This window comes from Oratosquilla oratoria, chromosome 11, assembly GCF_046742065.1.
Source record: "Oratosquilla oratoria isolate Oo_2021 chromosome 11, ASM4674206v1, whole genome shotgun sequence".
Lineage (NCBI taxonomy): Eukaryota > Metazoa > Arthropoda > Malacostraca > Stomatopoda > Squillidae > Oratosquilla > Oratosquilla oratoria.
The window spans coordinates 45,665,966-45,689,147 of NC_134787.1; the positions used below are offsets into that span (position 1 = coordinate 45,665,966).

The 23,182-nt window shown below is 38.0% G+C and overlaps 1 protein-coding gene across 7 annotated transcripts in view; it reads right to left on the reverse strand.

Annotated features, from left to right (window-relative positions):
• The window catches only part of hlk (hulk), a 267,521-nt gene that overhangs the window by 123,487 nt on the left and 120,852 nt on the right, over positions 1-23,182 (reverse strand). For all 7 annotated transcript variants that reach the window (XM_076192757.1, XM_076192762.1, XM_076192761.1 and 4 more), the window contains 3 exons: positions 4,351-4,482; positions 4,038-4,220; positions 1,145-1,285 (listed from right to left, as the gene is read on the reverse strand). In XM_076192757.1, the coding sequence (XP_076048872.1) occupies positions 1,145-1,285; positions 4,038-4,220; positions 4,351-4,482 (456 nt within the window). The remainder of the gene's footprint in view (positions 1-1,144; positions 1,286-4,037; positions 4,221-4,350; positions 4,483-23,182) is intronic.

Genomic DNA, 23,182 nt, shown 5'->3' on the forward strand with positions numbered 1-23,182 from the left:
TTTCTTTCAACTGCAATTGTATTTGGCTGTGCAACTTACTACTCTATTGTCACTACCTACATTTTATTCATAAATTTATCTATAAGAGTAACATTACAAAGGCTGTTACTCTCGTTTGCCAATATGAGGTTTATTTTGTGTTTTGTTATTCCATTTGGACATCTCCCAATCCGTTTACGACATACATATTTTTGTAAGAATTTTTTATTATTTTCATGTTGTAGAACTTGTGTTAGGGTTGGCAACATCAACGTCATTCATCATGTAGACTACATGACGATATTATTTTTTTCTTTGATAAATTTTAAATAGGCATTCATTTAATTGTTATAGCATGCATATATACATGTACATTTAGGCACTGGGGGTGTCTGTTTTCGATTTATTTAGTTAATTCAACTTCAGTTGTTTCTTTTTACTTCTGTTGCTACTTTTGGTAAAAATTACTGATGTAGGGCAAGGTATACCTGTATACAGGAAAAAGAGCAATGTTTGTTGGGTCCTGTCTCCTACTCTTCATTCTCTCATACCTATTCTTAAATTCATGTGTCCCCTGTAGTACATACATACATATACCAAAGGCTTTTTCCCCCTACATGGGGGGTAGCCAAAAAGAAAAAGGCATAGAAACCACTCCCACCCATTCCATTTCCCCTGTAGTAGGGGAAAGAAAGAATTCTGTCACTGTGATTCCCATGCAAGTTGTAAAAGGTGACAAAGTGGGACAGAGTGATGGAATAACCTATCCTGCTCTCTGTATACTTATCCTATGAGAAGACAAGGCATAAGAGGGTCTAGGAGAGTAGGGAGTTTGAAGAGGGCAAGGGAGGGAGGAGGTAGTTCTGCTGGTAAATGATGAGATAGGAAAGTGCATGATGGAATAGAAGGAGGTATCTTCAAGGTAAATGTGGGTTAAGGTGAAACTGTGATGGGAGCTATGGGTTTTTGTAAGTTTCATCATCATCATCATCATCATTATAAAATTCATTACTAATCAGAAAGTATCCAAAATATCTAACATCACCATAAAGACTATTCAACCTGGTTGCAACTTGATGTGAAACACCTTTGAATATGCCCCTATATAGTGCCAGGCATACTGAAGCAATACATGAGAAGTAATGTTTTTGATTTAGTAACTTACAGAAAAAGACTGCTAGATAATCTGTGCTTTGACGCATTCTCTCAAACATTTTTCTGTTGACCTTTTCAATTGCATCAGTCATCTCCATATTTTCTGGAGCTGTGAGCCAGTCTAAGACATCCTCTTCATCATACAAGTCTCCTGTAATACAAAAGAGAAAGTGAGAACGAATAATAACAAAAGTTGTCTCATATATGTTGGTAAGTTGGGCCAGATATAAGTACCAGTAGCTTTCCTACAATTACAACTATATTTAAAATAATTTAGATTTCTTGAAAACAAGAAGACACAGGGACCAGTGACAAATGCCTACAAGTGATGATCTTGCAATATTTATGTGAAAGAGGATCATCTCCCTGCTGCCCAACTTTAAATCTCATTAACACCCTTCCCTCCATCTGGAGGTGGACCTCTGTAGGACTGGCACCAATTCTCTGGGCCAAGCCCAAAATCTCTCTCTATATCAGCTTAGATTTTGTTTACTCCTTCATTTCATTGAGAAGAGCAGAAAAATTATAACTGGTTTCCTTCTCCTACTGCTTCTATAACCCAGTGACATAGAAACTGTTCTATGATAATACAACACAAACAACAGCTCAAAGTTTCTTTTGAGAGAGATCTATGGAAGGGGCTGGGGACCATTGTCAGTCAATTTGGTGCTGTCTTTCCAGTCAGTGAAACTCAAGGCAAAAATTATAATCACAAGGAGGCACATTATAGGCAAGCATAACAATCATTCACTCTCATTATATTTCTAATTGCCAAAGAAAAGTATAATATTTCAATAAAGGTACAAGTAATTCCTCTGGCTAGCTGTACAATAGTGTTTATTCACTTAGGTAAAATTTGCTTACTTAACAATGCTTATTGGATGATATAATCAGTATTTACCTAGTTGTATTTTATGGGAAGGGGAGCTATGCTTGTGGTGTCCTGTCTTCATATCTCGTTTTATCTAGACTCTTTTTAAATTTGTGTATTGTTTTTGCAAGCAACACTTTCTCATCTAACTTGTTCCAAACATCTATTACTCTGTGGAGAAAGCTGTTCTTTTTCATATTTCTTCTATAACTGTCTTTCTTGATTTTCTTTCTGTGTCCTCTTGTATTTCTACTATCCATTTTATTATATCCTCTCTATCAATAGTTTCTATGTCTTTCATGATTCTTTAAATAGTTATCAAATCTCCTCTCTCTCTTCTTTGCTCTAATGTCTGTAGCTCAAGTTTTGCTAGTCTCTTTTCATATGATAGTTCTGAGAGTGTTGGTGCCAATTTTGTAATTGCTCTTTGTATTCTTTCAAGTTTTGTTATACATTTTTTTGTACTTGGTGACCACGTCGTCGCAGCATACTTCAATCTTGGTCTTATCAAAGTGACTACCGGTAGTATTTTCTTCACCATTTCTTTGTCCAGGTATGTAAATGCCACTTTGATTGTTCTTCTTAAATCATAAGTTTCTCCAAAAATTTTGTTTGTGTTTCTCAGGGGACATATTATTCATAATAATGACTCCCAGGTCTTTCTCATTTTCTACTTTTTTAATTTCTTCTTCTCCCAATTTATATGATCCCACTATTCTTTTTTTGCTTCTTCCAAATTCCATTATACTACACTTCTTAATATTGAATTCCATCTCCCACTTCCTACTCCATTCCCATACTTCATTGAGATCACTCTGCAGCGACTCACAATCTTCTTCAGTGTTCACTTTTTTCCAACAATTTTGCATCATCCACTAAGAAGCTCATATAACTTTTAATTCCTTTTATCCATATCATTAATATATATAGCAAACATTATTGGGGCCAGAACTGTTCCTTGTGGAACTCCACTTGTCACTTCATCCCAATTAGAGTGTTTGTCTCTTATCACCTCTCTCATCTTTCTTTCATGCAAGAAGTCTTCCATCCACTTCAGCAGTTTGCCCTGTATTCCTCCTGCAGTTTCTAATTTCTTTAGCAACTTCTTATGTGGCACCATATCAAAAGTTTTTTTCAGGTCTAGAAATGCACAATCAGCCCATGCAACTCTTTCTTGTATTACATCTATTAGCCTTGAATAGAAACACATTAGGTTTGTGACACATGATGGTCCTTGTCTAAATCCAAATTGCTTTGGATTTAGTACATTTTTTCTAAATGCCTTACTCATCTAATTTTGATCATTCTTTCACAAATTTTAGCTATTGTACTTGTAAGAGAGACCAGTCTATAGTTAGTAGGGTCTTCCTTGTTTCCCCCTTTATATATTGGTACTATATTTGCTCTTTTCCAATCTTCTGGAACTTTTCCTTCTTTCAATGAACTGTTTATTAGACTATGTATTTTGTTAGTTCATTCCTGCATTCTCTCAAAATCCAGTTTGTTATTTCATCTGGTCTATGCGATTTCCTGACATCGAGTTTACTCAAGTGATTCATTATTTCATTCCTTGATACTTCTATCTCTTTCATAAGGGGGACTTTCTCCTCCCACTCGATATCTCTAGGTTGTATATTCTCCCTCGTAAACACCGATTTAAAATGCTTGTTCATAATTTCTGCCATTTCTATTTCCTCTGTGTATTCAACTCCTCCTTGTCGTAGTTTCTCTAATTCTTGTTTGTTTTTCAGTTTGTTGTTTACAAATCTGTAAAATAGTTTTGGTTGATCTTTACGTTTTTCAATGACATCTTTTTCATATTTTCTCTTTTCTTCTCTGCACACTTGTACATATTCATTTCTATAACTAGTATATATTTTCCATTTTTCAGGTCTTTTATCTTTTTTCCATTTTATCCAAGCTTTGTCTCTTTTGTCTTTTAACTCCCTGCATCTTTTTTTGTTAATGGAAATAAAATGTTTGTTATGTTGAGCACATAAGGAAAGTTTGTATCAGTATAAACATACAGTACCTTCATATTTGATGTGTTTGCCCTTTCTAAAGTAGACAAGTCCTGGTGGGTTTCTAAATCCATATTTTTTGGCCATAAGACGATCATTCATCTTCACCATTTGTACTCCAAACTCTGCTGCCTCATCATCAATCTTCTCAAGCACACGAAGAACTTTGGGACACTCCTCATTCTCTTCATTGTCTGTAAAGAATTATTGATTACATTATCAGACACCTAAACATGTCTTCAGTACCTCTATATAACTTGAAGCATAGTCCATAATATATGAAAATCAAATAAGAAATATAAGTAGAGAAAAATTTTCACTTACAAAAATAGACAGCAAGATAGTCCTGTGTATCAATAAGAGAATAGAGAAGTTGTCGGTTGATATTCTCAATAGTATCCTCATGTCGTTGTTCAATCAACCACTCTAAGACTTCCTCCTCTGCTGTAATATCACCTGCAGTATAACAATTTTTTTATAGAAATGGTTATATGAAGCCATAAAGTATAGTTATTTTGGATGATAAAGCAAGGTGTTTCCTACTGGATTAAATTGGTAAATAAATAGGATAACTGGTAAAATAATAATGATTACAACAAAATCTATTACAACTATTCTACAATAATGCTTTTAGCATCAACAGTTCTCAGTTTTGGCAAAAATACACACACATCAAAGTTAGTACAAATAATTCAACTGTTAATTCATGCAAACAAATAAGATAATGTAGCAAGTTCAAGTTAGACGTGCATGTATAAACTGATGGAATAGATTATGAGCGATATTGGAATCAACTTTGATAAAAAAAAAAATCTGTAGAACATAATCCAGACACAATTATAGAAATATTGTGTAACCTAGTTTATCTACAGCAAACAGATAAATAAAAGAAGCTAGTTCAATAAAGAATTTTGTGTGATTTGATGGGAATCCAGTCTTGAAGATAGTTTTGAGAAATAAACCAAACACTGAAAATGTATAATATTTGAAGAAGCTGGAAATACAATTAAATATATCTTGATAAAGTCAACTAAGAAGAGTGGTATCTATCAGGAAAGATGCATTATCAGAGTTATCATTAGAGACATCCAGTATCATCCCACTTAAGAGGCATGAATACAAGACCTTTATTGTCATTATAATAAAACCAATACTATTGTTAATAGCATTTCAATAGAACTATGTAAATAAAAGTAAAAAAAAATGTATTTACATTGATCTTGTATGCCATACACAATTATGATGTAGAAGACTCTGGCATAAAGTATACTGGTAAAAAAAAAAATTCCCTATGAAAAATAGCATATTTTTCTCATGTATTTTACAAATTGAATTCTAATATGTTTCCAGAATTTCTCTGTTATCCATATTTTTTGTTGCAGGCTATTCACATGTTATTAAATATAATAGACTCTATATGTACCACTATTCAATGTAGCATCTGAGACAAATAATAGTAATAATGATTATAATAATGATGATAATTATAATGATAATAGTAATAATGATAATAAACAAATAATTGAGTAAAATTAGTAGATAAATAAGTAAACATAATGATGATAATTTTTCTGAAGTGCAATACCTTCTTATTGAAAGCATAAGCCTAGAAAACAGGGGTCTGTAGATATATGAATGGACACATTAGGACATTCAAACAATGCTCACTCCTAAGTAGCTATTTTGTCAGCTGCAGATCAAAACTCAATATGCACATAATACCTTTTCTACTCTGCAGGCAGATTGTGGTTTTGTGTATCTGTTGTGCTGATACCCCATTCACCATTATAATGCTGAGAGTGTGTACAATCAAAATAAATAATGCTACAAGTGGTAACAAAAATCACACCCTTGTGTGGCCATGTGGTGCAGATAGGGGCATACAATTGGCACCCTCGGCGCGGGGTCAAAAAGGTCACGGTGCAGGAAGGAGGGAGCACGACGGCGTGCGCCCCAGTGTGTGTGTGGAACGAGGGGAAGCAAGTGGAACTTTACTAGGATTAGGTTTATTATAGATAGTGATTTTAGGTAAGGTAGATTACGGAGTGAGATAAGTAAGTGCGTCGAGGGATAAAAAAGTGAAGCAGAGGCTACATGAGAAACGGGAATCCATGGAAATCAGGTAAGTGATCAAAAAGACCTACAAGCTATCTAGGCAAGGCGCACAAAGGAGCCATTCAAGATTAACAATATCACTTTAAAGTCATTTGGTGGCAATGGAGACGTCGCCGGGTGGCTCAAAAAGACGAAATTAGTGGCAACATTAACCGGAGTCAAGGACGTCGCGAGCTATATTGCCCTTAACCTAGAAGGCGACGCATTGACCATCTTCCTAGAAATGGCACCTAGTGATCAAACGGATGCGGGAAAAGTAAAGAAACGATTGGAAAAGGTTTTTGGTGGAGTCCGTTCGAATCGTTTAATCGGCTGCAAAGAATGCGCTGGGCTGGCGAACAGGCAGATTTATTTATTTATTTATCTATTTATTTATTTGTCTATTTATTAAGAGGCTAGCTGGGTTGTCGACATTCAAAGACAAAGGCTTAGGTCAACACGTTAGAATGGTGTTTGTAAATGGCTTTCAAGATAGCTTATCTGCTGGACTACAGGAAGTAAATAATGCCGTGTCGGTGATTATGGACGAGTTGATAGTCCTTGTTAGACTTTTCACAAGGAAAAAAAAAAAAAAGGATGGGCCTTTAGCCGCTATTGCAACAGAGAGGCCACAAGGCCTTAAGCGAGACCTAGGGTCGAGATGCCAGCCCGATGACTCACGGAAGAGGGGAGAGCTTGTGACGGACTGAGGCCCTCCACAGGATGCTGTGCAAGCATCCACCAAGGATATGTAAGGATGAACCAGTCGTATGCCGATTGATGTGTGGTTGAGAGGAAGGCGTGCAAGAGCCCTAACAGATTCCGGCTGTTCACGATTGTAACGGCCGACTTGATTAAAGAATTCAGACATGGAGATATGGCCCTGATGAATGACAGTCGACGGAAGGGAGACAACGTGCGAAGGTGACCACGAAGTTGAAATGGCGGTGGAGGGCATTCCCATACGACCAAGAGGGCTTGTCATTAGAAGGGCCATACAGGGAATTGACGTGGTACTGGGAATGGATGCAACTGCTCAGCTTGGAGAAGTCACGTTTATCGCCGGACAAGGAAGGATTGGAGCAATACGCGAGTAGAGTACGGAAGGGATATGGAGGAGCCGCCTGAGGTCAAAAATGGACGTAGGAATGACAATGAGTGCCATGGAGGGCAGTGTCTCCGAGAAACTCGACTTTGACAAGAAGGTCGCGCCTTGTGCGGTTGAGGACAAAGACTTCCGGGCGAAATTTGATGTCCAGAAGTGGGAGGTAGAGTAGTACCTGAAAAAGGGCTCACCTCTATTGAAGAACAAAGTCGACTGCTACGAACAGACTCTCGGAGAGGGGATGAGGGATAATTTTGATATCGAAGTAGAGCATTGGATTAATGAGGGAATTTTGAGTCCCTAGGAGAAGCCGGTGGAGGGTGGAATATCGCCCCTGATGGCAGTGGTGCAGCCAACCAAGAACAAAGTGCGGCCGGTGTTGGATTTCCGAGAGTTGAACCAGTTCGTGAGGCGTCATACTGGCGATGATTTTGTAGATTTATGTGACGAGACCCTACGCAGATGGCGCCAAATAGGGGCGTCCACGATTGTAGACCTGCGGGCGGCTTATCTATAAATTCATGTGGCTAAGAAGCTATGGAAATACCAACTAATAAAATATAAAGTTAAAATATATTGCCTGACGAGACTGGGGTTTGGGCTGTGTTCAACTCCGAGGATAATGACGAAGATTCTGAAGACAGTACTGGAAAAGACTGAAACAATGGTGGATGATACGGTTGTACCGGTGTCAGACGTAATGAAACACTTAGCTCGGTTTGGATTGATCTAGAAGGAACCAGAACAGATGGAAAGAGGAACGGTGTTGGGACTGCGACTATAGAGAGACGGGATCAGAAACCTGCTGTTCAGGAGAGGCAACGAGATCCCGAACGTAACGGACGAGATGAGCAGATGAGAGCTCTTCTCCCTGTGTGGTAAATTGGTGGGTCACTACCCGATCGCCAGTTGACTCCATGTAGTGGGCAGTTATATTAAGAGGCGGTCAGGGTCGAAGGATTGGGGAGTAAAGGTTGATGAGGGCACGTTCACGATGATACGTGACGTCGTATAACGGGTGAGACACGATGCTCCAGTGAGAGGACAGTGGAATGCACCACAACAGGGCATAGGTGTAGTATGGTGCGATGCTAGCAGCATAGCAACCGGCGTAGTCTTGGAGATATGAGGTGTGGTAGTCGAAGAGGGGGGGTGGTAGCGAAAAAAAGGGTGACTACTATTACATTAACGTATCAGAGTTGGATGCAGTTGTAAAAGAAGTCAATTTGGCGCTGAAATAGGAGCTACGCGAGATCGAAATCAGGACTGAGAGCCACAGTAACGGGCAGCAGAGGTCCTTGTGAAGCGGATTCTTGGGATACTAAGGGAGTTAATAGACGAGTTCAGCGAAAAGGTGAGCGTGAACCAAGTGCCGTCGGGAATGAAGAAAGCGGATGCGCTAACCAGAATGAAGAAAAGCTGGCTGAAAGTGCCGGAAGAACAGGACGAGGAGAAGGTTGAAGTGCGCGCTGTAGGGTCCCTATGCGTGAAAGAGTTGCATGGAACTCATCACCTAGGTGTTGATAAGTCATTGTTTTTAGCAAGAAAACCGAATATAACTAGGGAAGAAGTCTAGCGGGCGGTGAGAGCATGGGCCCGATGTCAGTCGATAGATCCCGCCCCTAGACCGCACTCGGCGGGGAAACTTAGCATAGAGGAAAACTGGAAGAGGCAGGCTATTGATGTAACACACTATCGGCGGGGCATGTACTTGTCGATGGTCGACTGCGGCCCGGGACGCTTCGCCGTCTGGCGGGAACTGAAGACGGAGACAGGAGAGGAAATTGCACTGGTGATAAATGAGATATTCATAGAACGGGGTCCAGTGGATGAAGTCCTGATGGATAATAGCGCCGCGTTTTGGTCGGAAGCGCTAAAAGAAATGCTTGACAAGTGGAGGACGAGACGTTTCTTTAGGGTTGCTTACAGGCCGAGCGGAAATGGAATAGTAGAACGACACTATCGCACGATTAAGTCCATCGCCGAGAGGGCCTTAATACCAGCCATAGAGGCAGTCTTCTGGTATAATATGTCCTCTAAGTCAGGCCAAGACGAAGGCTCGGTTCCACAGAGAGCCTTATCTAAATATGATTGGCGACATCCCCGGGTAGGGACGGTGCTACCAGCCAATACTGAAGAAGGTACTGCCTCAGTAGAGGTGAGGGAGGAGGTATAGGTGAAACCAAATGATGGTAAGCAGCCAAGCAGGGTCCTCATATGGGGGTGAGGCAGGGGGATGCATATGCCCTGTGGCGGCACATTTAGGGGGGCGGCAATTCTAGCCTGGACATGCCGCCCACAAGGCTAATATAATAATAATGATAAAATAGAGGTCAAAGAAGTCCTCAATATATTACCGTAATATACGCATCTTGCGTTAGAATCATCAGAACATGAAATATTTTTCCCTTATCCTCTCTGTAATAGGGATATTAACTAAGATTTTTAAAACCTCTTTAATTATTTCGCAAACCAATAGCTATAATAGGCAGTAAGGGATGGTGGAGATGGAAAGTGCTAATAAGGGAGAGGAGGCGTCACTGAGAACTTTGTCCCGGGGTGGCACTTAGGCATGTAAGGGCTCTGATGGTAAGTGCACGTCACGGTGGACGAGGGGGATCGTAACGGAGGTAAATTCATAGAAAAACATCTCTGTCAGGGAGTGCCGCGACATATCTTTGATCTTCATCGTGTGGAAAGTGACGGAGAAAACGAGGAAGGGAGTCACGACGCGGTAGTGAATGGGTGAGCGACGCCCAGAAGATCCCAGAGCGACAGACATCCTCCAAGATGGATACAGGACTACGAAGTAAGTGGAGGAGAGGAAGAAGACGAAGAATAGGTTGGTCTCGAGTTCAAGAGTGTGTGTGTGCGTATGTGAATGTGGTGCAGATAGGGGTGCACAGTTGGTCACGGTGTAGGAAGGAGGGCGCACGACGGCGTGCGCCCCAGTGTGTGTGTAGAACAAGAGGAAGTGGAACTTTATTAGGATTAGGTTGATTATAGATAATGTTTTTAGGTAAATTAGATTACGGAGTGAAAGAAGTAAGTGCGTCGGGGGATTAAAAAGTGAAGCAGAAACTACCAGAGAAACGGGAATCCACGGAAATCAGGTAAGTGATCAAAAAGACCTACAGACTAGAATATAGTCAAGTCCCAATATTTGTTTGGTTACATTTGTCAGGTTTTGCATAGCATGGGGAAAAAGGGTTTGTGCCTTACATCTTTTGTTATTCGTATTGTTTAGAGAGAAACCAAAGATCACACCTCCAATTACTGTTTCTGTCTGGCAAATAGAAATAACCTAAGTTACCTTCTGCTATAAAGTCAGTGCCTCAAAGGTAGGAATTACACGAGCTAGATGTGGACTAGAATCTAGTGTCGAGATAATGGGATTTCATGGCTGTTGTCATCGCAGAAGGCAAGCGGCACATTTACACCATCACAATTCTTCAGCAGGAGCACAAACTAGAGCATACCACCAACCAAACTGACTGGCCGATGGACAGAAAACACAGGTGACACTCACTTGCTCCAGGGAAGATTCTCAACTCCAGCTAGAGGTGGAGGATGGCAGTGAGCAGGAAAGAAACCAAACAATGAAGTAACGCCTCTTCACCACAGCAACAGTGTGTGCCGTCTACTGATGTATCTCACTGATTACGTCCTACATGACGTCAGGCAGAGTGACTGCCTCACAGTTTCCATTAAGTTGTTCAAGTTGTCATTGGTTCATCTAGCAGTAGTGTGATGTTCAGCTCAGACATTCCTTCCACCTTGCCTCCATGCATTTCACAGTTATGAGCGTGATGTACGTATGCATACATGTATGAAATTCATGCGTGCTTATATTCTTTCAACCATCTTCCTACGGGACATTCATTGGCATTCTGAGTAGCCTCATTAGAGGGGTGTAGGGAAACAGTAGCAGTAGTAGTGGAATGTGAGGACGATGTCAGTGTGTCAGTACTTGCCATATGTGTTGGCACTTGTACTAAGAATTGAACTTGCATGAAGCTCTCTTATTTCCTTGGTGACTAGGACAGCCAAAATTAGTATCACTAACTTCTGAGAAGAGTATATTGTCATCAATCACTCTTGTTGATTCTGAGAATTTTATCTTCATCTTTTGCACATTAAGCTTAGGTTGATGTAGAATTTCATCAAAGGTATGGACAAAGCTGAGGAATACATTTCCAGGATTGTTGATATATATATAATAAGGAGGCCATAATTTTTTGTAGGACCACATATCAGAAACTCCTTGGAGATTTAATGTTTGATGAAGAGTTAAATGAAGTTGAAAAAAACAACAAAGTTGTAATTTAAGAGAATTTGCACATTTTTTCAGAGAAATCAGAGATCAGAAAACTACCGTAATATTGTGAAAGATCTGCTGGCATTATATAAACCACTAGAGTACAATATGAGTAACCTACAGAAATCCATTTCTTGGACTTGCATATAGAGATTTTCCTTAAAATTCTGGGAAAATCAATGATGAGCACATAAAGTTATTTTACCAGACAATTTTAGACATGGAAGAATAATACTAAGGAAACTGATTTTTTTTCTATTACTATTACTAAGGAGAAATGCTGAGGCCAAATGTAACTGAAAATCATACATATGTACACAGACATAAATCTTTAAATGTAATACTGCACTGGCCATATATATGGCTAAGTAATGCACTTTCACTGCAAAATTTAATCTTCTGTCAGCTAAAAACCATGCATAATAAAAAAAAAAATAGTGTAACTACTGCAAAATTCACTTGTAGGAAAAAATGTTGGTCAGTGATATTTTTGTATATAAATTCAATAACTGCAGTAAGAAAAGTAATTTCAAGATACTAATGAGTCACTGGTGAAGAGATGTTTCTATTAAGGTTTGCCCTGTATTTCAGAATACTGCCTCAGAAGAACCCCAATTCACAAATTTATTCATCTACCATCTATGATTAGATATATATATATTTTTTTTTATATAAAAGCATGAGAAAATAACCTGGACATTTTTTTTTTGCTTGTCAAATGCTTCATAAAAAATCTTTATCTAGAATACAGAAATATTAAATTGCACATACAGACTAAAGTCTATACAGAGAATATTCTATACAGAAATGTGTGGAAGTTCAACTCATATTCAATGGACAGATTTAATCTTTGCCAAGAACTCCATAAGTCGATAAGAGACTGAAAAATTTATTAAAGTAGAAACATTGCATAGAATAATTTTATCTGTCCCGTGATTTCGGGCTATGAATTGCACATTTATTGCAGCCATGAGGGATTGGTACTGTGTCCAGATTGGGTCTATGATCTTTCTCTTTCAAATTCAACTGTATATCATCCACCTTTTCACAAGAGAGCTGACAGTGGTGACTGCTCCCTTCCTCCTCCTACTACTAGAGAATATATAAAATAACTCACAGTTGACTTATGTGAAAATTGGAGCACGTTGGAGGACTGAGTGGCAAACTACTAAAATGGATAAAAAACTTTTCGAAGGAAAGATACATGAGGACAATAGTAAAGGATAAGATGTCAAGCTGGATATCAGTAATGAGCGGCGTTCTTCAATGTTCAGTGCTTGCACCAATAATGTTTCTTGTCTATGTCAATGACATGATGGAAGGAACAACTGTTATGCCGGGGGTTTTATATACATATATTTGCATGGTTTGTAATGAAATAACAGGAACTAGTCCTAGAGGAATAAATACAGTGTGGCCAACGCTGCTCACTGCACACTGATTAGATGTATGAAACAGGTTGTGGCCTCATGGTACCCATCCATACAGGGAAGGCCCTTAGTTCTATTGTGGTGACGGTGCTATATGATATTTGTGTCTTTTGTATACAGCTGGTGGATTTCCTAAGTGGGTAACCTACGTGTCTTGTCCAAAGATTTGTGTCAGATGATTTCTCTTGCATATCTTAATTCATGTCATGCTACCATAATTCTTTTCATATGTTAAGTGTATTAGTATAAATTGGACTCTGGTCTGAGATCCTTTTGTTGGTTGTAATGATATTCACATGTACTAGATAAGGAACATAAATAGTAACATAGAAGAAATAAAATAAAGAAAAACGATTAATTATTGCATGTATAAAAATCCACCAGGCACTATTTTTGTATGGAGCCAAGAATGGGAAATGAATAAAAAAAGAAAAAAAAAGAAAAAAAAAAAAGTACTGGAAATAGGCAATAGTGGCAGAAGGTCATCCTTAAACTATTCCTTGGGAAGTGAACACATTACAAAAGCAAAAGAGGAGAAAGACTTGGGAGTGTTGATAAAAGATAAGTATATAGGCTAGTTTATTGATTAGCAGGAGTGACAACATTAGCACTCACAGCTAGAGTGTTGCTAGAAATAGCTAGACAGCAAGTGTTGAAATAGGAGTAGCAGAATTGTGAGTGAAAGGGATTGATGTCCTCCTTAGGAATGATGTAGGTGAGATAGTCCAGGTAAGACTGAAGATGGTAGAGACTCTCATGCCAAAACAATCACACAATTCTGACAATTATAATGAGATTGACTGTGCAGATCCAGTTGCAGTAGTTACCAAGTCTCAGACCAAGAATTCCTAAGAGGAGGATGAGCTGAGAGAAGACCAACTTGGGCACTTGTTACAAAACAAGAGAGAAGAGGAGGTGAAAGTGACCAAGAAGGAAACTCGAGATGGAGCTGAAGATAGTGGGAAAAAGAAGCAAAAACTGGTGGAAGATGTAGGAAATCAGAAAAATGACCCCTAAGCAGAAGATATGATCCTTGAAGAAAATGTAGAGAAAAACTCACTTCTTCAGCATGAAGACCCAGAGTTAAGAGAGATACATTGAGCAGCCAAAGAGGAGGAGCAGGAGGAAGCAGACTACAGTAAGAACAAGTTCATCATTGAAGATGGTATTCTAAGAAGATACAAGCAACCAGAAAATGCTGGAGGACGCATCATCATGCAGCTAGTGATACCTAAGAAGAGAGGAAAATCATGATGATGGCACATGATGCAGTGTGTGCTTGCCTGGGAATATCGAAGAATAAGGAAATGTTGCTCTGGCATTTTTATTGGCCATGCCTAAATGAAGAGGTCAGGGTGTTAGAGAAATGGTGTGTAATGTGTCAACTGACTGGCAAACCAAATGACAATCCAAAGCCATTGCCCATGTGTAGAGTTCCAGTTGCTGAGGAGCCATTTAGTAAGATAGTCATAGATTGTGTAGGCCTTTTGCCTAAGACAAAATCTGGGAAATTGTTTTTACTCACTATAATGTGTCAATTGATGCAGTATACTGAAACGAGACCCTTGCCAAACATTAAGGTAAAGACAATCAAAAAGGCCTTAATGCCTTTTGTAAAATGGGCATGACTTTGGAGATTCTAAGTGAAAGGGGCACAAACTTTTTAAGTGGAACATTCAAGAGAGCTATGGAAGGCTTCAATATATGGCATGTGGTTGCTTCAGCATTCTACCCACAAAGCTAAGGGATTCTTGAAAGGTTTCACAGAACCCTCAAATGCATGATTAGAGCATTTGTCTTAGACTGTGAGAATGACTGGAATGAAAGCACAGACTTGTTATTGTATGCCACTAGAATAAGCATAAGGGTTTAAGATTTTCTCCTTTTTACCTGATGTTCAGTAGAACCCTGCAAGAACCCCTTTCCTCTTTGTATGAGCAAATGCGCTCAATAGGATCTGAAGGTGAATCTTCATTACTCAAAGTTTGTCAGTACTAACTTCGAAAAAGTGAAGAAAGTTAGGGAATTAGCTAGGAAGAATTTAGAAAAATCTCAAGAAATCATAAGAGGATATTATGATAGGAAGTCAGTTAGGAGAGAGTTCAATGTTGGCGAGTGTGTTCTAATTTTGTCACCACAGAAGCTTACTTCACTTCAGAATATGAATGATCATTCAAGGTTGGAGAGAAGGGTTAATAATGATTATATAATTGAAAATTCTAACAGGAGATTGGGAATACAACAGATATATAAATTTGTTGAAAACATTTCACAGAGAGATTATGGAAGAAATTTGTGTGATCAAGACAGGACGAGTTGATGAGGATTTTGGTCAGACATTGGGGATTTTAAGTTCTTTTTTGAGTTAGGTCAGATATAATTGAGACATTAGAGGGAGCTCTGTTGTCAATCAGAGGGGAGATGCATAAAGAGGTCTGAACACTTATCTGCAGATATCCTAAGATATTCTCCACATTCCCCACTGTTACCCAAGCATCACTTATGATGTTGTCCTAGAAGAACAACCAAAGCCAGTGCAACAAACTCCTTACAGACTGTCGCCCCAGAAAAGGAAGATTATGGTAGAGGAAGTGGATCAACTGATACAGCAAGGAAAAGTGGAACCTAATATTACTGTTGATACTGTTGATGATATTCCAGGCCCCACTCCACTGGCTATGCTGTGCTTTGCAGGGCCGTCATAGATATAGTATCAACACCGATAATTATCCTCAATGGACACATTAATAATGTCATAGGCTTTCGTGAATAAGTGGGTCATCAGTGCTTTTTTAAAGGTTATCAAGGTATTGCAGTTCTTGAGATTCACAGGTAGCTCATTATATAATCATGAAGCAATCTTTTCAAATGCTCTAAAACCCATTTCCAAGTTGACTCAGAACTCAAAGAGCCTGTGCTGCTCAACAGTGTGTCTCAGAGCCATAGTGGTCTCAAGATGTAAGTCCTGCAGTAAATTCCTTATGTATCTAGGTTTACCAAATTGCACTGCTTGATGTATCAGGACTCAAATTTTGCAGATCATGTGTGCTTTGATTGGCAGCCAATGCAAGTCAATGAGAACCGGTGTTATTCTTTCATGGGGAGGCAGGCTCTGTATGAGTCTAGCAGCTGTTTTCATAATTAGTTGTAACTTCTTCAATAGATAATTAGGAAGTCCATCATAAAGTGAATTACAATAGTCCAATTTGCTAATTACATGACTGTGAACAATCATTTTCATTGTATTTCCATCCAAATATTTCTTGAGAAATGAAATATTCCGTAGAAGATATCCTGTTGTTTTTACTACTTGATTAATTTGATCCTTGAAAAATAGACTACAGTCTACAATCACACCCAAGTCTTTGACTGCTTTTTCTACACTCTTTAAGGTTCCATTAATCTGAAGAATAGAGATGTCTAACTTTCTAAGATTATTACTCTTTCCAATAATTAAACATTCTGTTATATCTTCATTTAACTTCAATTGCTTGGAGTTCATTCATTTTCCCATTTCTTTCATTATCATACTTATCTTAATTTCAGTATTCACTATTTCATCCAGTGTCAAATAAAATGGTGTATCATCAGCATATAGTTTAAAGTCAACTCCATATTTACTAAGTACTGTATACGCTAGAATTCACTTGTGTACACACAGAAGAGAATGGGGCCCAGTACACTCCCCTGAGGGACTCCTCTTTGTAAATGTCTTGTATCAGTAAATGATGTTCCTAGTTTTACCCAATAAGATCTGTTTTCAAGATAACTCCTCAAATATTTAAGTGCATCACCTTTAATTCTAATGTTCTTACAGACTTGAAGTAATATGTTGTGTACCAACTTGATATGCTTCTACTCAAGATTAATGGACATAGTGCAAGAAAAGACTTCAACATTAACAAGTGTAGCATAATGGAGTTTGGAAAAAGCAAAAACAGAACATCAGGACACTATAAAATTGGAACCAAGGAGATAAAGAAGGAGAGATCCAAAAAAGATTTGGGTGTAATTACCTCAAATGACTTGTCCTGTGATAAACAGATAAACAAAATTGTTGGAGAATCCTACAACTTGCTAAGATCAATAAAAGTGGCATTTACATATATGGATGAAGAAATAATTAAAAAAATATTGGTCACACTGATAAAGCCTAGACTAGAATATGTGGTGACATTGTGGTCACCCAGTACCAAAAAGAATATAAAATAGGAAGAATCCAGAGAGCAGCCATAAAAATGGCACCTGCACTTGCAAACTTGTCATATGAGGTGAGATTGGCTAAACTAGAGTTACTAACTCTGGAGCAAAGAAGAGAGAGAGGTGACCTACTGACTATCTACAGAATCACGAAGGGCACAGAAATACTCGATAGAAAGGACTTGTTAAAGTGGGACAAGAGAAGCACAAGAGGACAAGGAAAGAAAATAAAAAAATATAGCTACATATGAGATCTGAAGAAAAACAGTTTTCCATATAGAGTGGTGGACACTTGAAACAAACTGGACAATGAAATAGTGTGCACCAAAACCATTCATGAGTTTAAGAGCAAACTAGACACTGCGAGATACAAAGGCGGGACACCACAAGCATAGCTCCCCTTCCCGCAAAATACAACTAGGTAAATACAGTATCAAATGCAGCACTCAGGTCAAGTAAAATCAGAACACTACACTTGCCTTCATCCATGTGTACAAGCAGAATATTTACAACAGAACAAAGAGTAGTCTTTGTTGAATAAAGATATTTATAGGCTGACTGATTATCAGGTAATACATTCACTAACTGGAGATGTTCCATTAACTGATCAAGAATTACTTTTTCAAGAATCTAAAAGAACTTAAACACTGGGGTTCTAGTTTACTCTTAACAATAAGTTTCACAATTGTCCTTTTTTTACTCTCATGAAATATATTCTTATCAATACTTGTATTAACCACATCAAAGTCTCTAATAAATCACTAAAATTCTCACTTCTCTTAATATCACTCACTGGTAATGAGTCATTAGGACAGTATGTGAATTTCACTCTTTGTGTGATAGATTTTACTACATTCACATCTACCTGATGATGATAACTTGATTTCAGGAATTGTATACTCCACAACAGGCCCCTGACTCTCACAATAAAATTCCTAATAACGTCTTCAGTTTTCTTTTCGAAGAAATCAAGAAACATATCTGCCAATTCAGCATCAGCAAACCCATCAGGTAACCTCATAACCTTTTTATTTCCAGTCAGACTATCAAGCATGGTATACAGTTTGTTAATGTTCAATCTTGTCTCCAACACCTTATTTCTCTAGTATTCCCTTTTTCTTTTCATCACCAGACTATTTTTTATTTTCTTTGCTACTTGATATGCTCTATATGCTCTCCTTGCCTCCTCATTTTGATATCTATGCCATAGGTTTTCCTTCCTCTTTTTTTCTTTCTTTGCCATGAGTATTTCAGCATTAAACCAAGGTGTATGATCCTTTACCACTATTTCCTTCTCAGCTAAAGAGCATATTTTACTTTTTTCAGAAAGTCTCTGTGTGACAGAATTCACTAATAGTTTTGAAAATTCCTCTTCAATTGAAACATAATCCTTTTCTTAGATACTGGCTCTTTGAAATATGTAACTTCAAAAGTTATAAGTTTATGCACAGGGGTACAGCATACTTCATCAACACACACCTTCTGAACAAGATCATAATTACAGTCACTAAAAACAATAATATAAGACCACCTTCAGAAGTCACTTGATTCACTTTGTTGTTAAGGTTAAATGAGTACATCAGCTCCATAAATGCTGTGACTGAAGAATTTTCAACATCTACAAACCACATATTAAAGTCTCTGCAGATAAACATGTTAGCACTTACCATATCAACAGATTCAAGATATAAGCAAAACTCCTCATTAAACATATTAACTCTGGAAAGTGGAGGCTGATATACAACAATAAAAATACTTTTCCTGCCAGCAATCTCACAGCAAACCTCCATTAACTCAAAAGTTTCCCAATTTTCCAACTTTTTCTTCATAGTTTTCTGAAATGATTTAGAGAGAAAAATTCCAACTCTGCTGCTTCTTTTGTTCTCTCCAGCCACATTTAAGAATATACAAGTCTGGTGTCATCTCATGAATCTTTGCTCTATCATAATCATTTAATCATATTTCAGTCAATGCCAAAACATAAAGATCACTTCATTTTATGAGATCATGAATATCGAAATTCTTATTTCCCACAGAGTGAGCATTTAAAAGACCACAATTAAGATATGAATGATTACTGTTAGTATCCATGATCAGTCATATTACAGACCCTATGAAGTTCAGACTTGTAGATGACACAACAGCTATAGTTTGCTGAGTGATCAGAATTAGGCTTTTTATACCTCATGCAATTGATGCACTTTTTCTCATTACTAGTGCAATCATTAGACTTGTGATTCCCTGCACATTTATAACAGTGGGGCTCCTCTCCATTTCTCTTGGCAACACAGTTTGCCTTGAGATGACCATATCTTTGGCGATGAAAACAGATAATGACATAATATCTATCTCTCACATAATAAACACCCCATTCCAGTTTTATCTTATCTTGGTTTTTATGAATAATTTCTCTAAGAGATGGTTCACACTTCAGTACATAATGTATTGTACCACCAGCAACAGGTTTGGTGAAGAGCAACTCAATCTTATTCTCAACATTCTCAGAAGCCTGCAAATAGTCATTCTCTCAGTCATAGTTTTAATGATAATTTCCTTTTCTTCTTTATTGACATTGCATATCATAATCTTAGGCATTAGTTTCTTCACACCCTTTGTAATGAATTTTTCAACTCTTCTTAATTTTTTAACTGATTCATCCCTTGCATTCTCGTTCTCAGAATTCATGACAACATTACGTCTGCCTTTGTTACACTACACATCCATTTTCAGTACAAAGTGACCCCATTTAGCATGAAAAACAATGGAGCATCTTACCAGTGCCTGATTAATTGGCTAGTCATTAGGTTGCCAGACATCAAGGCAATATTGGATGACATCACTGTTTTTGCTGATACATGGGAGGATCATATGATGAGACCAGAAGGTTTACTTAACAGATTGGAACAAGCCCAGCTTACTATAAACCTGAAGAAAAGTGCCTTTGGCAGGAGCACCATCAAGTACCAAGGACCCCAAGTAGGACAGAACTGCATCATGCCATTAGAAGCCATAGGGAAGGAAATCATAGACTACAATGTCCTGAAGACAAGAAGAGGCATCAGAAGGTTTGTGGGCATGTTGGGATTTATCAAAGGTATTGTCCAAATCTGGCAGAGGTAGCTGCTCCCTTAACACACATACTCTCTCATAGTCATTTCAGGTGGGATAAAGGCATAGATGCAACCATTGTGGAATGTAAGATGCTCTTGTCTGCCTGCCTGGTCTTGATAACTCCTAATTATGGTAAGACATTCTTTATTTTGTGATGCTAGTTATATAGCAATTAGTGCCATGATAGTACAAGAGAAAGATGGTGTCATGAGACCTATCTCTTTTATGTCTCAGGTTCTAAAGAGTATCAAAGGTGATACTTGACAAAAGAAAAGGAGGTAATCAGCCTCATATCTGCATTACAGAAGTTCAAAGTCTTTTTAGATGGTAAGGTAGTAGTTTTGAGTGATCATAATCAACTCGAATATGTCTTAGATGAAAAATGTAAGAAAGATAAGCTAGCCAGAAGGGCATTAGAATTCCAGGGATATTATGATTTAAGCATTCAGCACATACCTGGATAATCAAATGTTGTGGCTGATGCATTGTCATGCCATGACATAAAATGTGTGTCTTGCTTCATAGACTTAAATTTTTTTCCCATGGAGGGAAGATATGTGATCATACATTATATGTGATTTATGTAGTTTGTATAGTAGTTGTAGTTGTATATGTTAGTCATTAGTTATAGATGTACTGCATATGTTGGTATGAAAGAAGTAACAAATTATTAACTGTAGGTTCAAAAAGGATGCTCAGCATTCCACAAAAAACAAAAGGATGCACAGAAGGATGTGTGCATCTTCACCCCAAACCAGGTCAAAGCATAGAAGGATGCATGGAAAGAAAACAGACAAGAAATAGTGCCAGGAAAATGAGAAACTTGAGACTGTAGAAATTAAGAAGAAACATTAGATAGGTTTGCACTGATTTTTTGTAAGCTGTGCTCATACAATTAATAAACAAAGAGGCTTGTGTGAGTTCAGGCAAATAGGATAATTAGGAAATGGTCGCCTTAGGGCACCCACATGTGGCCCTTGTGCATGGTCTATTTAAACAGGGTGAGAGCCAGAGAAGCTCCTCACTCCCTATTTCCCCATTTTCCAGTACCCATTCCTCATGCAGCTGTGGCAGAGTAAGTAGTAAAAATTTTATTTTTGTAATTCACATTTGATATCTCCTCTAGAAAGAGAAAGAAAATCACCAAAGGGCAAATTGTCAGTTGGACGTGTGATTCTATTAAACCTCCTACATGGCCAAATAGGAATCCTTTATAAGAACACACCCACCAAGATTCATGACAATGATGTTTGTGCCTGAACAGAGGATTATATTTCTATGCAGCATTCTACATATACCATTTTTTCATTTGCCCAGAATGTTGACCCATTGTATAACATTAGACATCATCTTCACTACCTAAAAGAATAGATATAATAAATAAGTAATAATATCAAAAGAAACATTTACCCTTCAGCATGAAACCCTGCCCTCAGGAAAATACCAGCTGACTTTAGCCTGATAAAATATGTAAGGTGTGTCATTGTATTTTGGACCTTAAGCAAAATTCACTATAATAAAAGAAACCCAGCAGCTCAAAAAGTGACAAAAATTGGCATAATGGTAAATGTTGCATGGCACATGTAACATTGCAACAGCAAAGAACAAAGTGGGTAAGGGAGGTTAGAAGGTGGATGTCTGACTGAGGTCCAGAGAAGTGGGAGAAGGGGCAGAGAATATGGGATGAGATAAGATAGTTTGGCCTAAGCATCTGTTTTCATTTCATACTCACACATGAGCAATGAGCATAATTGGAAGAGATGGTGTGTGTGTCTGTGTTTATTTACCTAGCTGTAGTATACAGGAAAGGAGCAACGCTCATTGGGTCTTGTCTCATATTCTCTAATTTTCTAACCTACCTAGACTCAAATTCATATATGGTTCCAACTTAATCTATAGCTTTGATTTCTAATTACCATATTTATATTTGAACTTGTGTATTGTTTGAGCTTGGACTATATCACCTTCTAAGCTATTCCACATATTTATACATCTATACTTTTCAGTTTTGTCTCCCTAATTCCCATTATGTCAGGTTTCTCTATTTCCAGATAGTCGTTTAATTCATTAATTCCAGAAATCATACCATCCATGTATTTACCTAGTTGTATTTACCAGAGATGTACAAGGGGTGGCAGCAGACTGGAAGTGAGCATTAAGGGAGAGCGACTGGAGGAAGTGGATAATTTTAGATACTTGTGTGCAAATGTGGCAGGAAAGGGTGGAGTGGAGGTGGAGGTAGAATGTAGATTGAGAGAAGCGAGTAAATGCCTTGGTGGATTAAAAAGTGTAATGAGGAATAGACAATTGGGAATGGATGCTAAGAGGAGATTGTATGAATGAGTGACTGTGCCAATAGCACTGTATGGGGCAGAAACATGGAACATAAGAGAGGAAGAGAGAAGGAGTTTGAATGTATTTACCTAGTTGTATGTTACGGGAAGGGGAGCTATGCTCGTGGTGTCCTTCTTCATATCTCATTTTTCTAGACTGTTTTTAAATTCATGTATTGTTTTTGCACACACCACATTTTAATCTAACTTGTTCCAAATGTCTATTACCCTGTGGGGAAAGCTGTTCTTTTTCAGGTCTCTTCCATAACTGTCTTTCTTGATTTTCTTTCCGTGTCCTCTTGTATCTCTACTATCCCATTTTATCATATCCTCTCTATCAATAGTTTCTATGCCTTTCATGATTCTATAAATAGTTATCAAGTCTCCTCTCTCTCTGCTTTGCTCTAATGTCTGTAGCTCTCTTCCTATGATAATTCTGAGAGTGTTGGTGCCAATTTAGTAATTGCTCTTTGTATTCTTTCAAGTTTTGTTATATATATATATTTTTTTGTACTTGGTGACTGCGTTGTCGCTGCATACTTCAATCTTGGTCTTATCAAAGTGA